This window comes from Tripterygium wilfordii, chromosome 19 (genome assembly GCF_013401445.1).
Source record: "Tripterygium wilfordii isolate XIE 37 chromosome 19, ASM1340144v1, whole genome shotgun sequence".
Classification (NCBI taxonomy): Eukaryota; Viridiplantae; Streptophyta; class Magnoliopsida; order Celastrales; family Celastraceae; genus Tripterygium; species Tripterygium wilfordii.
In genome coordinates, this window is record NC_052250.1 from 364,443 (window position 1) to 387,264 (window position 22,822).

Sequence of the window (22,822 nt, forward strand, 5' to 3'; positions counted from 1 at the left end):
GAAAACTTCTTCGTTGGGCCGTAATTGGGCCCGAGGCCCAATCCGAAGCTCATTTGTCATATGAAGCCTTGGCATAGAAGGCCTGGTATTGTACCTATCTAATCGTGGGCTTTGACCTTCAACTTGGGCTTGTGTCAATCGTACCTTCAGATGGACATTTGGGCCGATCCATCCATGGGCCTCATCGGGCCTTTCGACTTGTGCTCAAATATCTTGGGTCAACGGTTTTTGGCCCATACAACATCTCCTTTCCAATCACCGCAAATTTTCTTCCCAAACTTATTTTAAAAAAGATCAATTGAGTACTACATATAAATAAATTTTTGTACCTAGAAAATGAAATATGAAGAATTGAAGTTCTTGGGCAGTCGGGTTCGGCTCGAGTAATATTAATAGGGTTGGAGCTTGACTTGATCTTCGATGAATAGACAATCTTACAATTAAACTCAAACCAAATTCGAGTTTGGTACAAGTGAACTATAATTGAGCTGAATCGAGCTCGAGTCCATACCATATCATGCTTGAGTTTGGGCTCAATCAATAGACAATCTTACAATTAAACTCAAACCGAATTCGAGTTTGGTACAGGTAGAACTATAATTGAGTTGAATCGAGCTCGAGTCCAAACTGCCCCATTTAGGCTCAATTCGAGCCCAAACCATATCATGCTTGAGTTTGGGCTCGATAAATAGACAATCTTACAATTATACTCAAACCGAATTCGAGCTTGGTACAGGTAGAACTATGATTGAGCCTAATTGAGCCCGATTCCAAACCGCTCCATTTAGGCTCAATTTGAGCCCTACAAACTTACAAAGGGAAATGAGTGGCAAAACTCAGTCTGGTCCAGATGATCAAATTTGTTCGATTTAGATTAAATCAAATTTAGACATAAGTTATATATCATAAATTCGGGTCCAAACGCAAAAATTTTGTCTGAATTAAAACGAGCCTAGATCTAAAATTAAAAATCTTGTTCGATTTTACGTGTCTAGACCCAAACTCGAATATGTTATTGTTCGATTTACTTCTATGAATTTAAAACATGAGTTTGATCAATTAAGTATATTTGAAATCCAATTCAAATTAAGATTCGAATATGTAAATATTTGATGAACACGTAGTATTGTGCAATTTTTTGCCACACATAAAAGGAGCCAAGGAGGTGATAAGGTCGTATCTTTTAAGGCTTCGCAGGTGGCAAAACCGACATTCCACCCCATTCTCAATCTTTTATATTCCCCACGAGTGCTTTGTTCAAAAGCCCTAACGCATACGATTTAGCCCTAATAGTTCTCTCTCTTTCGATCGAGCCCTAGCATTCGATAGATAAAGTCGCTGATTCTCTCCAGGAAATCTCTAGCCGAGCGGCTATGGGTTCGAAGTCGAGGAACGACAATCCACACTCCGGCGACGGTGCTAGCCCTGGGTTTGTACTTGTCTTCACGCTTTACGTGCATTCGTCGATTTCATTTTGTTCCTCTTTTCGTTTATTTGAGAAATTTAGAGTGAGAGGAAAGGATGATTATGGAAAAGTTTGTGTATTTATGTTTCTGTTGCTGTTCTTTCGTCTTTGATGTTTAACCTTGCTGAATTTTGTCTGCGATTGTGTTTTTTTTTCGAACGCAGGAAAATTTTTATTGGGGGATTAGCTAAAGACACAACATATGGTGAGCCTCTATATGTAATATTTTGTTCATTGGGGGAATTTTATTTTCCCAAAATTTTCGTCTATAAATTCGGCTTCACAGGGACACGAGCAATGTAGAAACTCTTTAGGAAGGTTTATCATGTCGAAAAAAATATAAACCTTTTGCAGAGCAATTTCGCAACTTTAACAGATGAGATTCTTGAGTTGGATTATCTGATTAGTTAATTTCACGAGGTGAAGTTTGTTGATAATGTCTTGGATAATAAAGTTTTTTTTTTTTTGGCAAGCAAGTAAAAATGCATTAAAAGATAATAAAGTTTATTAAAACATATGAGGTGAGTATACCAGTTCCATAATTCTGAAATCTGAAGTTTGAGTAACAATTTTCCAGCCGGTATGACTGTAGTTGTTTAGTTAGTAGTCTATGAATTAGTTGATAACACATAATTTCATCACATATTGCTTGAACTTCAACTTGTTCTCTCAGTCTGGGTCGGAATTTTGTCTAATTGTTAAAATTTTCCTTATGGATAATAATGCAGCTACGTTTAACAAGCATTTTGGGAAATACGGTGAGATAACTGATTCAGTGATAATGAAAGATCGGTACACTGGACAGCCCAGGGGTTTTGGATTTATTACATATGCTGATCCTTCAGTTGTGGACAAGGTCATCGAAGACACTCATATCATCAATGGCAAGCAGGTTAATTATCTTATACTGTTTGTTAGTTATCTGGGTTTGAACTGTACCATTTTGTTATCTTTTAGTATGTGTCTTATGACCATCATATCTTTGTAAGATAGTCTTGAAAATTTGATCTTGCACTGATTTTATTTTGACTGAGCTCGTATATATGTTATTCAACGAGGCATTATATTATATCCTTGCTGAACAGGAAAAAGAGGTTTTCCATCCGCTAATATGACAGTTAATAGACACTAAAAATCTTTGTTTTCTGTACTTTGTTAGGTTTCATCTGAAACAAAGTGTTTGTCAATAAATTTTTGTAAACATACTATTGTTCTCCACAAACTCAACAGCAGGAACTGTAAGCTGTTTTGAGCATTTAATACCAATTAATAGTCCGTTAGATTACCAAGTGTCTGCTCCGAAAATGTGATTGTGGTATATGCTTGATATTTTGTTCTAATGCTTTGTAAATGTGGTTTTTTTCTTGCTCCATGTCAATTTTAGACTCGTCTATGTGTGGACTCATGGAAACTGTGAGAACTAATTTCTTTGCATAATACAATGCCAAAAAAGTTGGCATTTCCATGAGCTCCAAATAACATTGAATGCTTCACCTCCAATTGATTTTGAGCTGTAGTCAAAAGTTCTATCGCAGTATCGCTATGGTGTAATATCTCTATTCACCACATCACTTCAATGGAATAGGTTGAGATTAAAAGAACCATTCCCAAGGGTCAAGGACAGTCAAAGGATTTCAAGACAAAGAAGATATTTGTTGGTGGGATCCCATCGTCGGTAACTGAAGGTTGCTATTGCAAACATTACCTTCTTTTTCATTGCAAAATATTTAATTACCTCAATATTGTTCTTATTTGTTGCCTTCAATTTTCGCTCAGATGAATTCAGAAATTTCTTCTCCAAGCATGGCAAAGTGGTTGAGCACCAGATCATACGTGATCATGAGACCAACCGTTCTCGTGGCTTTGGGTTTATAATTTTTGAGAGCGAAGAAGTTGTAGATGATATATTATCCAATGGAAATATGATTGATATGGCGGGTACTCAGGTGAGTTTAATGGGATGGTGTTCAAGAAAACATGTGAGGAAATTCTTTATTGTGGAACTGGAGCATTCTTTTTTTGCTTTGCATTCCCATTTTGAAAAATTTATGTATTTGACAAGGAGTTTTCTTTGCTTATTCTATCAATATTTCAGCAATCAGATAATCCTATAGCTTTGTTCTTTTCGTTTCTAATGCTTAGGTGAATAGCTTTTCAGGTATAGATATTCTCAGGAAAGGGTCCAGAATAATTTATGCAGTGGAACCTAGGTTAACAACTTAGTTGCTTTGTTGTAGGTGGAGATCAAGAAAGCTGAACCAAAGAAATCATCGAACCCAACTCCTTCTTCTGGATATGGTAGCAACTCTAGGGCTCGTTCTTTCAATGATGGATATGGTGGATTCGGGGGTTCTTATGGGGGTTTTGATGGGGGTTTTGGCCCTGGCCCCTATAGAACTCCTGGAGGTCTTGGTAGTAGGCTTGGTGGCGGTTATGGGTATGGTAGCGGTGGTGGCGAATTTGGCGGGGGCTATGGAGGTTTTGGAGGCAGTAGCTTAGGAAGTTACCGAGGTGAATCTTCCCTTGGTTATTCTGGTCGCTTTGGAGCCTATGGTAGTGGGTTTGGTGGGGGTTATGGTGGAAGTGGTTTAGGTGCATATGGCAGAGGAGGCGAAGGCTATGGCAGTTATGGAAGTTCAGGCTACGGTGGCGGTTATGAATCTGCTCCAGGTCCTAGTTATGGTGGAGCAGGTGGGCTTTATGGAAGAGGAGGCTATAGTAGCAATAGTCGGTATCATCCCTATGCCAGATAGAATGGTAGCAGTTTGATCCAGTTGCTTAGCCTTTGCCATAGAAGTTTCATACAGGTTCTCCTAGTATTGTCACGTGCAACTGGTAGGCACTTTCAAATACTAGAAGCCTCCTTTTATATGCAAGTGAGAGAAGCCAGGGATCAGAAGAACTACTATGTTAAGCCTCTTTCTTCTATTGTGTATCGTTTAGACAACTTTATAGATTGCTTTCAACCTATGTAGACAATAGTGTTTGTCTTGAAATTCCGTACCATTTTATGTAGTGTGATTTAGATAGCCTCTTATGGTTTGATTAGTATTCCTCTTGAATTTTGTTGGTGGTTCATTTAGTTAGCTTCTTATGTTATAATTCTCTTAGAATGTTTAATCTAACAACTGGCTTTTTTATTCTAAGCTTATTCAGATATTAAGTTTAGATTAACACGAATACTTACGGTTAGATAGGAGCCAAGCCAGTTTTACACACAGATGTGCACATTTGAGATTTCAGGAACTAATATAGTTTTGGCTCTTGTGGGTTTGGGATGGATGTTTAAAGTTGCTAAGATACCCCTTCATGATTATCAGACGACAGAAAGTAATCAAGCAGTGAGAATTATGTGATCTGGCATGAGTTTGTTTACTGATTATCTTATTTTGTCATATGCAGTCGTATTTGTTGACCATTGAATGTTATAGAATCACTTATAATTGGAATTTGATTCTATTTTCTGGGTGTTTCTGTTCTGTGGTATTTTTCCAATTTTATTGTAGTTATCTGGTTGCATTCATAATAAAAGTTATCATTGTTAGTTATGATGTTTTATGCATCCTGCTCTTTCATGGTTGGCAAGATTGTATTGTTGAGAAGTTTTGGTACATTTTGGCTTGTAATATCTCGTCAAAGGTTGATACTCATCTATTGATGCTATCCGCTGTCCCTTGGAAGAAGATATTGTTTTCACCTCCAATTCCATTTACTATTGGATTGTACAGTTTGTTTATTTTCTAAGTCTATAAATGTAATTTGGCCCACGAGGGTCTTTTCGGGCAGAATATGGAGCTATCTGTTCATTTGATGGAACGTGCATTGTTGGCTTTTTTGCCCGGACTGTATGGCTGATATCCAGATATGATGAACCTGATATGGTCATAGTAAACGGCTTGTGGATTCTTGTGAGAAAATTCTTGATGTACTTACACAAGAGTCTGGGAGTAGGGCCTGCATCTCCCACTTGTTCATCATGTTTGTAATAAGACTTTTCTTGGAGAAGGAAATCTAAACACACAGATTGAAGTTCATGCTTTGAAAGTGAAATCGAATGCATGTCTGTTCACATAAGCATCTTCTATGTTTCTTCTGTATTGATTTTCCTCTATCAAGATGTGACTCCAAACAACAATCATCTCACTTTGGTTGCCAATCAAAGCTTATGTTAAACCCATGATGCACTAATTTGGTACTTGTACATCGATTCTTATTAGATCAATTTGAAATATAATTTGGAGCGACTTACTGGTCCGCGCCTAGTTGAGCATGAAAGCTAGTGCAATTTTTTTTGGTAGGCAAGTCTGGATTGGGGGTTTAAATTTGGATACCACTCTATTTCGAATATATACTTTAGCCATATTGGTTGAGGGGTTGTCGGCCGAAGGGGTTTGCGGCTAGCTAGTGTGACTTGACTAGCAATCTAGCATCTTTGATTCATATCGGTTGAGGGGTTGTTGGCCGAAGGGGTTTGGCAGCTAGCTAGTGCGACTTGACTAGCAATCTAGCATCTTTGATTCAATCTTTCTTTTGTCCTTTTATATTTGGCAATCTGGGTTTTTCCACACATGGGATTGGCCACAAACTTGGTAATCATTTGGGCCAACAAATGGGACAAACCGATTGATTCTTATCTTGTGAGCCTCCCCATAATCGAAATCTTCATCAGCAAATTTGGTGGATGACAAGAGATTGACATTGTTGGGGTCCCATCATGCCCTGCCCCATCTTTCCCAGCGCATTCTTTGACCCACCAGAACACAGAAACCACTACTTTATCTGAGCAAAAGTTTTGCTCCACAATCAAGATCAAATTATTACTAGTTTATATTCTGAACTTAATTTCAAAATATGGAAAACCCTAGACCCAGATGGTTTGATTAAAGGACTCTACAAGCACTAGAAATCTGCATTGTATATAGATTGATAGCGAAATCCCAAAATATGGAAAACCCTACTTGGATCATCTTAATCCTTTTGATTTTGATTGAATATCACAAGTTGCTTTGATTTAAGAGTTCTACAAGCACTAAAGTCTGCATGATTTTTGTCATTATTTTTAACTATTAGTACTTTGTTTAGTCAATGATTCAATTTCAAACCCATACCCACCTATATAGGTTAGAAAGTATGTGAATCTTGTGTTAAAATAAAAAAATGTGCATGTGCAAAGGAGGTGATTGGATAGATAGGCAACCAGCATGCTCAAAAAACTGGACTTTACCAGTGTATGTTTAAAAAAAACACAAAAGCATTTAGAAAGTAAGTGAGCTGTGAGCCTTTAATGCCATCAAGAATGGCACTTTTGGTAAATAAAACATAACACAGTCTGGTCTTGTTTGGTTACTGCCACAAGTCCCTAACTATAAGAGTCTTGCAATTTGCAATTTTGCACTATCATACTGATTATCATTATATACTTGTGCCTCATTTTCAGCAAGAAGAAAAGAAACCAACTGGTTTGGTTTTTTTAATAAGAAATGAATAGCTGTCAAAGAAAGTCAGTTTGTGAAAGAAGAATCTCCTCAAGATAGGGGTCAAAGTATCCAATATCTACAAACAAAGTAAGATCCATTTTCCTCCTATTTTTTAGTTTTTTTTTTTTTTTCTGTAAAGGTAAGGTTCATATCATGCAAAGATTTAAAGAGATAGAGTAGGAGCTGATTCTAGCACATAATATGATGTATGTGCATTCTTTAGAACTGTTTTTTTAGCTGGTATTTGTAGATCTTAGGCATGAAAATCTGAACAGTCTTGTTTGCTCTTCTTGCAGTCAGAAGAATTTCCAAGTCAAGAGTTATTTGCCTTCAAAGTAGGGATGCTGGAGGAGTAAATATTTTTATACACATTGAGGGTTGAAGGTTTATAAGCTACTGTGTTATCAATCTGCCAGAGAGGAATAAGAGAGAGAGAGATGGCAAGTTCTCTGGAGATTGCCGCCCCAGACAGGAGCCAATCTGAATTCGAGAAAAAGGGTAATTCTCATACTGATATGAATCCTTGTTGCATATAAACTGTTGAAAATGTGAAAATAAAAAGTTGTTGAATTTTGAAGAAATGGGAGTTGGGTATTGTTTGTGATTGGTGTTAAGCTTGCATACGACGTGTTTGTATGATTGCTTCATTTTTTTGCAGAAAATGGGGTCAATACTTTTGTCTGTGATTGATGATTAATGTTCCATATATTATCATGAATTGTATGTATATGTGTTAGAACACATATCATGGAAACAGATGTGGATCTGTAGTTGGGAACAGATATGTGATTAATGTAGTTGGGAACAGATATGTGGATAATACGTTATTGACGTGTATTGGTTATGGTCTAAGAGGCATTTCCATGAATTTTTTTGAGCGATGTGATGGTTTGATCAAATTTTGTTTCGCAGTGGATGAGGAGAACGACAATCCAATTGAGGAAGTGAGGCTCACTGTTCCAATAACAGATGACCCCTCAGAACCAGCTTTAACATTCAGAACATGGGTTCTTGGAATGATATCTTGCTGCCTTCTTGCTTTCATAAACCAATTCTTTACGTATCGCCAAAATCAGTTGTACGTTGGTTCAGTTACAGTTCAAATTGTTGTCCTCCCAGTTGGAAAGCTGATGGCAAGAACTCTTCCGAAAAAGAAATTCCAAGTCCCTTTCACAAACTGGTCTTGTTCGATGAATCCCGGGCCGTTTAGTAAGAAAGAGCATGTATTGATCACTATTTTTGCTGGCTGTGGAGCAAGTGGTGTCTATGCAGTAAATATCATTACTATTGTCATGGCTTTTTACCACAGGAACCTGCATATTATAGCAGCACTTCTTCTGGCGCAAACAACTCAGGTAAATTGGATCCATTTCTGGATATCAAAAGGAGTAGTTGTTTGTATCTTACACTTTCTGGTTTTGTACAAAATGCAGTTGCTTGGATATGGATGGGCTGGCATATTCAGGAAATACCTAGTTGATTCACCTTACATGTGGTGGCCAACAAACTTGGTCCAGGTCTCTCTATTCAGGTATGCAATTTATGTTTTTGAGTATTACATAACATTGTATGCAGAGGTTTGCTTGTTTTGGGAATTTGTTTTTGATATATGACAATTGACAAGTACTTTGAATACATGAAAATTTTGCAGGGCACTGCATGAAAAGGAAAAGCGAGCTAAAGGAGGGCATACTAGGCTACAATTCTTTCTCGCTGTTTTCGTTTTTAGCTTTGCTTACTATCTCATTCCAGCCTATCTTTTCCCTTCGATATCTGCTGTTTCTTTCGTTTGTCTGATATGGAAGAACTCGATCACTGCTCAACAGATCGGTTCAGGGCTTAAAGGCATGGGATGGGGATCATTTGGCCTTGATTGGTCTACTATTGCTGGCTTCTTAGGCAGTCCTCTAGCTACACCCTTCTTTGCCATTGCCAATATCTTAGGTGGATTTGCCTTGTTTCTTTGGGTTCTTGTTCCAATAGCTTACTATCTTAATCTGTTTGAAGCAAAACGATTTCCCATCTTTTCTAATAAAACTTTCGACTCCACTGGTCAAATCTACAACATTACCAGAGTTCTCAATCCTCAAACTTTTGAAATCGATCGCAACGCCTACAATAACTATAGCAAACTCTACCTCAGTGTCATGTTTGCCTTTGTATATGGGTTGAGCTTTGCTACTCTTACAGCTTCTATTTCTCACGTTGCGCTCTTTGATGGAAAGTAAGCCTTTTCAGCTCTATTTTAAGTTATAGTTATCTCATTTTATCCGTTCTTTAAAGATTTCTTTTGAGCTAGTGTTCTTCCGATAATTTGTTTGTTCTTTATGCAGAACGATTTGGAAAATGTGGAAGAAAACAGCTTCAAAAGATGGTAAGAATGGGGATGTACACACAAGGTTAATGAAGAAGAACTATAAAGCAGTCCCTCAATGGTGGTTCCAAGTAATCTTGATTGCGTCGATGGGTTTGGCACTCTTTGCTTGTGAAGGATTTGGCAAACAACTTCAACTCCCATGGTGGGGACTTCTGTTTTCTTGTTTTATTGCCTTCTTTTTCACATTACCGATCGGGATAATTCAAGCAACAACTAATGTGGTGAGTAGTTTACCCTCTCATAGTAGAAAAAAATGACACACTTAATGCAATGTGCATGATATGCTGCAATTTTGTACTCGAGTGAGAACCGATCCTCAACAAAATTTGTAATGTGCAGCAACCAGGGCTAAATGTGATCACGGAGTTGATAATAGGGTACTTGTACCCAGGGAGGCCTCTCGCTAATGTGACTTTCAAGACCTATGGTTACATCAGCATGACGCAAGCTCTTGGTTTCGTACAAGACTTCAAATTAGGCCACTATATGAAAATTCCTCCGAGATCAATGTTCATCGTTCAGGTGATTATATGACAGTAACTTTTTTGAAAGTTTTATGTTACTGTTTATATGCCATGCTTTAGCTTTCAAATTTTTTGTTTTCAGTTAGTGGGAACAATAGCCAGTTCATCAGTCTACTTTGGCACAGCATGGTGGCTTCTATCCAGTGTGAAGCATATCTGTGATCCAAGTCAACTACCTGAAGGTAGTCCATGGACATGCCCTGGTGACGATGTGTTCTACAATGCTTCAATCATATGGGGCGTCGTAGGTCCACTAAGAATGTTTGCAAACCTTGGTTTCTACCCGCAGATGAATTGGTTCTTCCTTGTTGGCCTGCTTGCTCCAGTTCCAGTATGGTGGCTCTCGCGCAAGTTTCCTGAGAAAAGATGGATCAGGCTGATTCATATGCCAATTATCCTGGGAGCTACCGGTGGCATGCCACCGGCAAGGGCTGTGCACTATATCATGTGGGGTGCCGTTGGAATTATCTTTAACTTCTACATTTACAGGAAGTACAAGGGATGGTGGGCTAAGCATAACTACATTTTATCAGCTGCACTAGATGCTGGCGTTGGTTTCATGGGAGTAGCCCTTTATGTCACCCTTCAGTCTAAGGATATCTTTGGTCCAGGCTGGTGGGGTCTGGAAGCCAGCGACCATTGTCCGTTGGCATCGTGCCCTACAGCGCCCGGAATCAAGGTCAAGGGATGCCCAGTTTTTTGAATTGCTTAAGGAGTCCTTTAATTATGATGACAAAATAGACCTTGTACATAGTTTCAAAGGCATAGCCTCACAAAGGAGATAACTTTGTCCTAATGAATCTTCTCAGCATTCTCAAGAAAGTAATTACAAGTTTGATTTCAAGCAAAAATGACGGATCAGTAGTGTTTTGATCATTAGCAGTAAATCCCATCTGCAAACAGCCCACCGGACTCTGGCAAACCTCATCAGCCGTTTAATGTTAAATCACGCTAGAATGGGTGTTAGAATCCTTTTCGAACAGCAGACACATTCAATCACTGGCATTAACAAAGTTGTAATCAGCATCTTGAGTGTTAAGTGAAAACTAAATAGCAAGAGACAATGCAGCAGACTGTGTACATCATGACAGTTTCATTGCCTCAATCACTGGTTTATTCACTGGCTTATGAACAGCAGACACATTCAGTCACAGGAATTGAGATTTACAAAGCTGTAATCAACTTCTAGAGAATGTTCAACACAAAAGCAAACAACAAAAGACAATTAAGCAGACTGCATGTGTACATCATTACAGGTTCATTTCACAACCAGATATAGATATACCATACCAATATTGATCAAATCGGTTTAAGCTAGCAGAATCGCTCAATGAACTGGGCATCCCTTAACCTTAATCCCTGGTGCTGTAGGACAAGTTGCTAATGGACAATGATCATCACCTAAACCCCACCATTCTGGACCATTGATGTTCTTATTCTGAAGGAGCAGAAAAAGTAGTACTCCCATAAAAGCGACACCAGCATCCAAAGCAGCAGATAAAATGTAGGTATGCCTTGCCCACCATTTCCTGTGCCATCTATAAACATAGAAGTTGAAAAAAATTCCAACAGCAACCCACATGAGATAATGCACAGCTCTAGCTGGTAGCATGGACCCTAATCCTCCTAAAATAAGTGGCACGTTGATCAACCTGATCCATTTTTTCTCAGGGTATTTGCGTGAGAAGAACCATCCTGGAATCGGAGCAAGGAAGCCAACGAGGAAGAACCAATTCATCTGTGGGTACACACCAAGTTTTGTGAACATTCTTCGTGGACCTACGACTCCCCATATGATAGAAGCGTTGTAGAAAACTTCGTCACCAGGGCAAGTCCATGGACTACCAGGTGATAGCAGACTTGTATTACAGATATTTTCAACAGTAGTAAGAAGCCACCATGCTGTGCCAAAGGAAACTGATGAAGCTACGATTGTTCCAACTAACTGGAAACAAAAATTTAAGAAAATCACGAATGTCAATCATGTGTTGGGCAAGCATTATAAACTGAATTTGAAACAATCATCTAGATTTTGGTTAATTGACATAGTAACCTGAACGATGAACATTGATTTCGGAGGAACTTTCATGTAGTGGCCTAATTTAAAGTCTTGGGTGAAAAGGAGGGCTTGTGACATGCTCATATAACCATAGGTCTTGAAAGCTACATTAGCAAGAGGCCTCCCCGGGTATATGTACCCAATAATCAACTCTGTGATGACGTTTAACCCCGGTTGCTGCACATTTACAATGTTCGTTTAGAATGGACTCTCATCCTCAAGAGTACAAAGCTGCAGCATATATAGGCGATAACAAGATAAATCATTGGATGATTTTTTTGCTATTTGACAGAGAAAATGTCTTACCAAGTTCGTCGTGGCTTGAATGATCCCAATTGGTAATGTAAAAAAGAAGGCGATGGCACAAGCAAATAAAAGTCCCCACCATGGGAGCTGAAGTTGCCGCCCGAATCCTTCACAAGCACATAATGCAAGCGCAAGTGAAATAACCAAGACAGCCTGAAACCACCATTCGGGAACTACTTCGTAGTTTCTCTTCATTAGCCTTGTGTGTACATCACCAAGTTGGCCTGCCACTGATGTTGCTTTCCTCCACATTTTCCAAATTGTTCTGCGTAAGACATAGAAAACGATGAGAGGAGATGCTAATTCAGAGGAATTCTTCAAAAAATATAGAGAGATCAAAGGCAAGTTAGAGCTGAAAACTTACTTTCCATGAAAGAGCGCAACATGTGTAATAGTGGCCGTAAGAGTAGCAAAACTAATCCCATATATGAAGGCAAACATGGCGGGGAGGTAGAGTTTGCTATAGTTATTATAGGCACCAATATTAATATCAAAATCATCAGTGAGAATTCTGGAAACATTGTAGGTCTTACCAGTGGAGTCTAAAGTTCTACTAGAAAAGAAAGGAAATCGTTTAGCTTCAAACGCATTGGAATAATAAACGATGGGAACGAGAACCCAAAGAAACAAGATAAACCCAGCAAAGACATTGAAAATGGCAAACAAGGGTGTGGCTAAAGGAGAGCCCAAAAAAGCAACAGTAGACCAGTCGAGACCAAATGATCCTAGTCCCATGCCATTACGCGCTGAACCAATCTGTTGAGCGGTGATTGAGTCCTTCCATATTAGACAAACGAATGAAACGAAGGATATCGAAGGGAAAAGATAGCCAGGGACGATGTAATAAGCGAAGCTACAAATGAAAACCATAAGAAAGAATTGTAACCGAGTAAGCCCTCCTTTAGGTCTCTTGTCCTTTTCATGTAATGTCCTGCAGTTTAGATGTAATTGAACATTCTTCATTATCATTTATGAGAAACCAATTCCATGATACAAAAAGAACCCACTAATTAGTGGGAATGAAATCGACACCTGAATAGAGAGACCTGGACCATGTTTGATGGCCACCACATGTACGGGGAATCCACTAGGTATTTCCTGAATAGACCAGCCCATCCATATCCAAGCAACTGCATTTCATATAAAACCAGTTGTTAGCTACTCTCATATGTACTGTATGCCATAGCCAAAGACCATCTGCATCCGTATTCAGATTATCTTCTGATATCTAAGAAAGGAACATTTTTTTACAACAAATTTCTGCTAATTAAAAACGACATGAGTATGGCATAACTACTCTCCTTTTGAAAAGAGTCCTAAAAACACATAATCAGGTTGCGTGTTTTGATTGAATTAATGGAAACCTAGGGTTATAACTTATAACTGCAGAGGACATTACAGAAAATAACTTCGAAACGTACCTGAGTAGTTTGCACCAGTAGCATTCCTGCCACTGGGTGTAAAGGTCTGTGGTAGTAAGCCTTAACACTTGTTATAATATGCACTGCATAGGCAGTGTTTGCTCCACAGCCAGCGAATATTGTGATCAAGACATGTTCTTTCATATTGAATGGCCCTGGATTCAGTGAAAAGGACCATTTCGTGAATGGTACTCGGATGTCCCTTTTGGGAAGAGTTCTTGCCATCAGCTTTCCGATTGGTAGAGCAATAATCTGTGCTGTAGCTGAACCAATAGTTAGCGGATTGGTACGATACCAGAAGAATTGATTCAAATATGCAAGAAGGCCACAAGCTATCATCCCAAGAAAACATGTTCTAAACGTTAAAGCAGGTTCTGAAGGGTCATCAGTTACTGGAACGGTGAGCCTCACTTCATCGATTGGACAATCATTCAATTCCTCTTCTACTGCAATATACAAGATCACAAAAGCATTTTATCAAACATCTGAAGAACTCAACAAAAATGACTTTCATTAACATGTCTCTTTGGCCACAACCCATCACCTTAGTTGAACGAAAAAATACCATGAAATCAGTATTCCAAACCTCTCTATATATACATACATACGTACACACACACACACACACATATATAAAGTGTCTACATACAGTTATGGATACCATTGATCATCAGTCATCAGAAACAAGAAATTTGACCCCATTTTCTTCAAAAGTCCAAAACTTTGCAAACAATCTCAACAGAGCACTTCATATGCAACAATTAATTACAAAGAGAGGATATGTTACCAGCTTTCTTGACATCAGACTGGTGAATCTCAGGAAGCTTGGATTCAAGCACTTCATCACCAACAAAACTTGCCATCTCTCTGTCTCTTCTCCTAATCCGTTGGAAGCAATACAAACACTGTGCACAGAATATATATATTTCTACACTTTGTTTTAAGGGAAAAAAAATTCTGAGTGCATGCTTTGCTAATTCAAGTTAATTTACAACTGGCAATTTAGATTCCATTCAAGACCCTAAATATGGCAGCTTTTATTTCAGTGATTGATTTCTATTTCTCTAAATGCATTGAATTTGAAAGACCTTTGGTTGGTTTTTCTTATGTATCTGGCTTGGATGATTTACAATATCCAAATTTTTTTTAAATGATTCACAAATTGTGAGGAATTATAGCATTTTAAGATCTTGGAAATTGATTTCTTTCTTACTTCATTTGTATGAAGATTGAAGAGTGCTATAAATAGGTATAATAATATTTGGAATGAATTATTGGGGTTTATATCCTTTTCAAAAACAAGGTATAATAATATTTGGAATGTTAATTAATTAATTTCATAACCCACAATGAATCCTACTTATAAAGGAAAGATTTTAATTAATTGCAAAGTGTCAACCAAAATGTACTAGCTGGCCTTATGATAATTCCCATGTTCAAACCACAAAAAAGATATAAATTTCGATTTGCCAATTTACTAGGAATTTCAAAATTATTATTCCACTGGTCTTGTTGGCTTGATATATGAATGTTTACCTCTTATGTTAATGGTATATTTATGTAGAATAAATACCAATATGTGATTCTAATGGACTTTTTATTACTCGGATTGAATAAAATCTAATCATATCAAGTGAAATAGGATCCTAATACACTATTAAGGAAAATTAACTAAATTTAAAAATTAAAACGAAATAGAAAAATAGAGAACTAGAATAGGATATGGAAAAAAAAAACAAAATCAATAATAATAAATAAAAAAGAGTGAGTATAAAAAATTTATTATGATTGTAATACCTTATAGTTTGTCGATCCGATAAATTGGACAAGTGTCATTAGTAATACTATTCATGGGATCACATAGTATTATAGAGCTTAGCGCAACCTCATCAGTTACTACAAACTCATCCTCCACCCTATTTTACTAGACTAGATGGAAAGCCAAAAAAGCACAAGAAACGTTCTCCATCAGTTCTGCTATATTAGCGGAACTTTATTGCGGATCTACAGTTGTCTGCTTGAAGTTGCAGACAACTGTACATCCTCTATTAATATTTTATTATTAAAATATTCACACCTTTTATTATTAAATTGACCATTATATAATTGTTAAATCTTTTTTATTGTGTATATTTAGCATATAACTTGTTCAATTAACATTTTTATGACAATTAACTTGTGTTATTGTGCTGAAAATTGACGTTTGAAATTTTGACCGTTAGAAACTGAAGTTTGAAATTTTTACCGTTGAAAATTTTAATGTTTAAAATTTTGACTGTTGGAATACTCAATTGAAAATTATTTAAACATCTTGTATAAATATATCTGCGTCTAAAATGATGTTGTCAAAAATATATCTGCGTCTAAAATATAATAGGTAAAAATTAAACAGAAAAATATTAAAAGTGATTGGAAAAATAAATATTTTAAGTTATAGAAGATGAATTAGAGGAGTTGATGTTGTTGGACCAAAGGTCCTACATTTTAATTTTGATGATTCAATATTATTGTGCTATTTGATTACATGCACTATGTGATGAATTTAAGATTGAATTTGAGATTGGTTTTTATTGATGAGGTTTATACCTACTTGTGAACTCACTAATCATCTTTATATCAAATGAATTCGGATTAAGCTGAAATTTGGTAGAGACATTATTTACATCATAATAAACATATTTCATGAAGACATGATTAAGAAATTTTGACTTTTTCTTGCTCAAAATCGTTGTCCAATTAACTGTCCGAAATTGCTGCGCAACGTTATTATCCGATTGATTTATGTGACTTATTATATGACTATATGAAATTTATTTGAGCTGGAAACTTACATGCACATTAGTCTATATATGTTATGATATTATATGCTTAAATTTTAATTATTTAACCTAAATTAACCTATGGTTCAAGCATGAAACTCAAATGAGTTTACAAGCAAATTTTCAGGAAAGTTGAGAGGGACTTCATCAAGAGTTCATTATAAAATGTTTTCGTTACATATACAAGACGTGTGATCTATATTAAAGAGGATGATTCAGTTTCCATGAGAAATTTTTTGACTTGATGATATTTTGGAAATTAAAAGTAAAAGGTCTACTTTCCTTACTTATTGTCCGAAATCATGGAGAGCTGGAGGTCAATCTCTCATAAAAGAAACCTCCTGCTTGTGCTGTCAAATTATAGAGACTAAATGGAAAGATAGTTTGGCGGCATTTGATTTCAAATGAAGAAAGACTTACCATATTTGATTGAAGTCATTAAGCCAAGAATTACGGAGAATTATATCAAGTCTTAAAGTCTCTATGTGGTGCACTCAAATATGATCTGTGAAGGGAAACAAAATCAAGACTATTACACGTTGATTCTCTGAACTCCTGAATTCAAGGGAAGTGATTTGGTGAGAAAATTATCAAGTTGATTGGAGAATAAAGTGTGATATCACTTTCCATTTATAAAGCCTTGCATCACGCTATTCTTGAAGATTGAACGGCAATCCAGCAAGCTATAAGTCTAATATGGCAAGCTTCATTAAAATATTTAATGATTTATACTAGCAAAAGTCAAGATGTTTCTAAAGTGGTGGGTTGCAAATAAGGAGATTATTTCTTATTAAAGACAAAAAAAAGGTGAAAGAGATTGAAGGATATCATATAATCAAATCAATTGATTGATTCATTTGGTTTGAGAAGAATCAATTTACCGAAAATCAAGGAGTCCTTGTGGACTATAAAAGGAGCTCATGGGACGCCACCAAATACACAAGAAAAGTTTTCACTCTCAAGCATATTCTATTGTTTCAAATCAGAGAGCTATACTTCTAAATTTTTTACTCGGCTACAAAAGTTTCTTAACATTCTTTCATATTCTTCACCTTTAGCTTAGTGCTAATCCAGGTGTGAAGAATCCTGTCTTCTTGTGAGCTCTTCTAAACTCAAATCCTATTTTCTATCCGTGAGCTTCACTTTAAAATCTCTTGAGAGTTCCTCCTAGTTTGTTGAGTGCAAACACTGAGTGAGTGAATCATTGAGCCTATCTTTGTAAAACCCAAACCGGGTACTATATTTGTGAGATTTTGGAAGAGTTAGGGTAATTTTGAAACCCTTGTGTAAGAGTTTTGTGGAACTCTTGAAAAGCCACACCTTAGTGGAGGTTTGAAAATCCTAGGTGGTGAACCTAGGTAGTAGACGTAGGAGAAGGGTCTCCGAACTACTATAAATTACTTGTGTGTTCTTTACTTGCTTTACTTTTACAGCTTTCATTAACTCTTCTAATTTAACATAACTTGTTTTATTTTATTTACTTTACATTATTGTTTATTCTGTTCATATTGCTATTGTTTTGTAAAATTGCAAGTTAAGTACTTTCTAGTGCTTATCTTGTTAAAAGCTTTGCTTCAATTAGTTCCTATTGTGCAATTTATTCATATTGCTCATATAGGTCCATTTGTGTGCAACTATACTTTGCCATTAATTAAATTCGTAGGATTTTGCATCTAGACACATTATATACTTAAGTTACAAGTTTGCTTGGAAATAAATTAGGGAAATTGTATTAGTAAGACTCACTTTGTGTGCTTGGTGTGGTGCTTGATTTGTGAAATTGATATAAGGGGATTCCTATTCGGAATTTGGGGACACAATTCACCCCCCCTCTTGTGTAACCTAGATCCATCAATTGGTATCAGAGGAAGGTTTGGCTAGACATTAGGATTAACACCCTACTAGCTTAGATGGCTTACACATCATCTCATGGTGAGACTGAGGGTCTTTCAATGAACCGTCCGCCATTCTTCAATGGTAAAGACTACGGATTTTGGAAAACTAGGATGAGAATTTTTTTGACATCACTAGATCTTGACTTATGGGATGTAATTGAAAATGGTCCACATTGTCCTATGAAAAAGGAAGGTGAAAATTTAGTAAAGAAGGATAGGAGTGAATGGACTAGTGATGAGAAAAAGCTAGTGTGTCTTAATGCTAAGGCTATAAATGTTCTTCATTGTGCTATGTCTAGATCTGAGTTCAATCATATATCAACTTGTAAAGATGCTCGAGAAATTTGGAATATGCTTGAGTTAAAACATGAAGGTACAAGTCAGGTTAAAGATTCAAAAATAAATATGCTTGTACATCAATTCGAAATGTTCAAAATGAAGAATGATGAACCTGTTTGTGATATGTTTGCACGTTTAACTTCTATCTGCAATGATCTTGAGTCTCTGGGAAAAGTTTTTACAAATGCAGAGAAAGTGCAAAAGGTTCTAAGAAGTTTGCCTAAAACTTGGAGGGATAAAGTCACAGCCATACAAGAAGCTAAGGATCTCCGAACCTTGAAGATGGAAGAGCTCATTGGTTCTCTTATGACACATGAATTGGATATGATGAGTCGTGAGGATGAAGAGGAGCTGCCAAAGAAGAAAGGAATAGCTCTAAAAGTGGATGATGAGGATAGCTCAAATGATGAAGAGGAGGCAGCCTTACTAGCAAAGCATTTTCGTAAATTCTTGAAGTTCAAGAAGCAAGGTGGCTTCAAGAGTAAGGCACATGGAAAAGGTAGGAGTAAAGAAGATCCTACATGCTTCAAGTGTGGCAAACTAGGACATATGATAGCTAATTGTCCGAAGGCCTCCAAGACCGGATTCAAGGGTAAGGCAAAGGTGGAGAAGAAAGCTTTCAAGGCCACTTGGGACGAGTCTTCGGATGAGTCTTCAAGTGATGAAGAAGAGGAGATCAAGGCAAATTTGTGCTTGGTTGCAAAAGAAGTAAGAAACTCATCTCCCACAGATGAGTTGGTAAGTGATTTAGAAAACCCTTCTAATGATGAATTATCCAATGCTTTTGATGAATTGTATGTGCAACATGAAAATTTACTTCTTAAATATAAATTGATTAAGAAAGAAAATTCTAGATTAAAGAAATTGGAATCTGCTCATACACATGAAATTGAAGCACTATGTGCTAAGGTTATTGAGTTAGAGAATGAGAACGAAGTGCTTGAGAAGCACAAGTGTGTTGAGTCCCATGTTGACTCTTACACAAATTTAGAGCTTAAAAAGTTGTATGAGTTTGATGATTTACAAGCTAGATTGCATGACTTAGAATCTGAATTGAAATCTTGGGATGAACATGAAAGTGTTATGTTATCAAATGCTTCTTCCTTGCAAAATGAACTTGATGAATTAAGGGAGAAGAACAAAATGCTAGAATTACAATTTTCTAAATTCAACATGAGTTCTGAAAAATTAAATATGCTTTTATCATCTCAAAGACATTATTTGGATAGGAGTGGAATTGGATATGATCCAATGAAACTCAAGGAAAGTTTGAATGCAGGTTTTAGTGGCACAAGTAAAATGGGTAGTACTTCAAGAGTAGCTGCCCATATGCCTAGGCACAATGGTGCTAGAATTTCACATTCAAAGCCTAGAAGAGTGCACTTGAGAAAATTTTGGGTGCCTAAGGGCATAAATGATGTAGATATGCATGCTTATATCAAAAATGTTTATAATGTAAATGTACTTGTCAATGTGAAAACTAACCCTAAAGGATCCAAGATTTGGATACCTAAGATTGTTTGAATCTAATTTGACAGGTGTGTCTTAAATCTAAGTCCAAGACATGGTACTTGGATAGTGGGTGTTCAAGGCACATGACTGGAGATACAACACTTTTCACATCATTTATTGAGAAGAAAAACGGAGGTAATGTCACTTTTGGGGACAACTCCAAGGGTAAGATCCTAGGAATAGGATCCGTAGGTAACGACTGCTTCTCAATTGATAATGTGTTGTATGTTGATGGTCTATCATTTAACTTGATAAGCATAAGTCAATTGGTAGATAAGGGTTACGTTGTGAAATTCAAAGGAAACAAATGTTTGATTAAAAATAATTGGAAAGAACTTGTGATTGTTGGTTATAGAAGTGGGAATGTTTATGTGCTTGATCTTGACTCCTTGTGTAGTGAAAATATACCATGTTTACTTGCATCAAATGAAAGTGCTATGATTTGGCATAGAAGGTTAGGACATATTGGTATTTCTACATTACAAAAACTGTGTGCAAATAATTTGGTTAGAGGTTTACCTAAGTTGAAATTTGATAAAAATCATGTGTGTGATGCATGCATTAGAGGTAAACAAGTTAAAGAGTCCTTTAAATCAAAACATGTTGTTAGTACATCTAGGCCACTTCAATTGTTGCATTTAGACTTATTCGGACCAAGTAGAGTTAAAAGCTTAGGTGGAAAATGCTATGCATTTGTGATAGTTGATGACTTTACTAGATTCACTTGGTGTGTGTTTCTTACTCATAAGAATGAGGCGGTACATGCTTTTGAAAATCTTATAAAAAGGTTGCAAAATGAACATGATTTGCGTGTAGTAAAAATTAGAAGTGATCATGGGGGTGAGTTTGAAAATTATGGATTTAATGTGCTATGTGATTCATTAGGCATTTCTCATAATTTTAGTGCACCAAGAACACCCCAACAAAATGGGGTTGTAGAGAGAAAAAATAGGACATTGCAAGAATTAGGAAGAACCATGTTAATTGAGTACGACTTGCCAAAATCTTTTTGGGCCGAGGCTATAAACAATGCTTGTTATATTTCAAATAGATTGACCATCAGAAAAATATTGAATAAGACCCCCTATGAACTTTTGTATGGTAAAAAGCCCATGGTAGATTATTTTAGAGTGTTTGGATCAAAATGTTACATATTAAACACCAAAGATAATCTAGATAAATTTGATGCTAAAAGTGATGTAGGAATCTTTCTTGGCTATTCAACACACTCTAGAGCATATAGGGTATTTAATTCTACATCTAAACGTGTTGAAGAAAGTATACATGTAAAATTCGATGATATAAATTCACTTGATTCTAATGTGCATGAGAAAGATAGGGAAACAGGTTTGGAAGGACTTGAGCTCCCTCAATCATTCTTAGAAGTTACTCAAGAAATACCTCAAGAGGAAAATGCCACGGATCAAGAGGGAATAATAAACAAAGAAGCATCTCCAACTATACAAAAAGATGTCCCAAGAGATGCTAGTGATGAACAACTCATGCATGATGAAGATGATGTCCATAATGATCAAGAAGATCTGAGTTTTCAAAGATACAAGGTCATGCGTTCGCATCCTAAAGAATTAATAATTGGTGACTTGTATGACGGAAGACAACCAAGAGCCAAGAAAGGGTCTCAACGGTCAATTTCTAATCCTTTTAACTCATTTGCTATGTTATCTTTAATTGAGCCTAAATTTGTGAAAGATGCTTTGTGTGATGATAATTGGGTGATTGCAATGCAAGATGAGTTAAACCAATTTGAAAGGAGTAAGGTTTGGAATCTTGTTCCAAAACCTAAAAATCATTCCATCATAGGCACTAAATGGGTGTTTAGGAATAAGATGGATGAAAATGGTAATGTAACTAGAAATAAAGCTAGGCTAGTTGCCCAAGGATATAGTCAAGAAGAGGGCATAGACTATGATGAAACCTTTGCACCGGTTGCAAGGTTAGAAGCCATTCGGTTACTCTTAGCTTTTGCATGCTTTAGGGGTTTCAAACTTTATCAAATGGATGTCAAAAGTGCTTTTTTAAATGGTGTAATTAAAGAAGAGGTATATGTAAAACAACCCCCTGGTTTTGAAAATTCAAAGTACCCAAACCATGTTTACAAACTTGAAAAAGCACTTTATGGTTTAAAACAAGCTCCTAGAGCTTGGTATGAAAGGTTATCAAAATTTTTGCTTGAAAATAATTTTTCATGTGGATCAATAGATAATACTTTGTTTGTGAAATATAGAGGTAATGATATTTTGATTGTGCAAGTGTATGTTGATGATATTGTATTCGGTTCTACACTTGAATCCATGTGTAATGAATTTGCAAAGTGCATGCATTCTGAATTTGAAATGAGCATGATGGGTGAATTAAATTATTTTCTTGGTTTACAAATTAAACAAACTTCCCATGGCATTCATATTAATCAAGAAAAATATACTCGTGATTTGCTTAAAAGATTTGGAATGGATTCATCTAAAAGTTGTGCCACACCTATGTCTGTGGGAAACAAGTTAGAATCCGATCTTGATGGCAATGAAGTAGATCAAAAATTGTATAGATCAATGATAGGTTCACTTTTATACTTAACTGCATCTAGGCCAGACATCATGTTTAGTGTTTGCA

The 22,822-nt window shown here is 36.5% G+C and overlaps 3 protein-coding genes across 3 annotated transcripts; 2 read left to right on the forward strand and 1 right to left on the reverse strand.

Moving 5' to 3' along the window:
• The first annotated feature begins 1,224 nt into the window (after positions 1-1,224).
• Positions 1,225-4,821, forward strand: LOC119985947 (heterogeneous nuclear ribonucleoprotein 1-like). The gene is made up of 6 exons (XM_038830439.1): positions 1,225-1,429; positions 1,630-1,670; positions 2,194-2,357; positions 3,051-3,150; positions 3,242-3,411; positions 3,703-4,821. Exons 1-6 carry the CDS (start codon positions 1,374-1,376, stop codon positions 4,216-4,218), a joined length of 1,047 nt encoding a protein of 348 aa, XP_038686367.1. The 5' UTR covers positions 1,225-1,373; the 3' UTR covers positions 4,219-4,821.
• Positions 4,822-6,865: 2,044 nt separating this feature from the next.
• Positions 6,866-10,719, forward strand: LOC119985944 (oligopeptide transporter 1-like). The gene is made up of 8 exons (XM_038830436.1): positions 6,866-7,029; positions 7,239-7,440; positions 7,855-8,297; positions 8,376-8,473; positions 8,594-9,166; positions 9,276-9,540; positions 9,659-9,841; positions 9,926-10,719. The coding sequence occupies exons 2-8, from the start codon at positions 7,380-7,382 to the stop codon at positions 10,544-10,546; spliced, it is 2,244 nt and encodes a 747-aa protein (XP_038686364.1). The 5' UTR covers positions 6,866-7,029; positions 7,239-7,379; the 3' UTR covers positions 10,547-10,719.
• A 198-nt stretch (positions 10,720-10,917) lies between these two features.
• On the reverse strand, positions 10,918-14,713 carry LOC119985943 (oligopeptide transporter 5-like). Its single transcript, XM_038830435.1, has 7 exons — positions 14,417-14,713; positions 13,630-14,075; positions 13,241-13,338; positions 12,573-13,139; positions 12,209-12,473; positions 11,897-12,079; positions 10,918-11,788 (listed from the first exon to the last, which is right to left on the reverse strand). Exons 1-7 carry the CDS (start codon positions 14,490-14,492, stop codon positions 11,171-11,173), a joined length of 2,253 nt encoding a protein of 750 aa, XP_038686363.1. The 5' UTR covers positions 14,493-14,713; the 3' UTR covers positions 10,918-11,170.
• Positions 14,714-22,822: the final 8,109 nt, after the last annotated feature.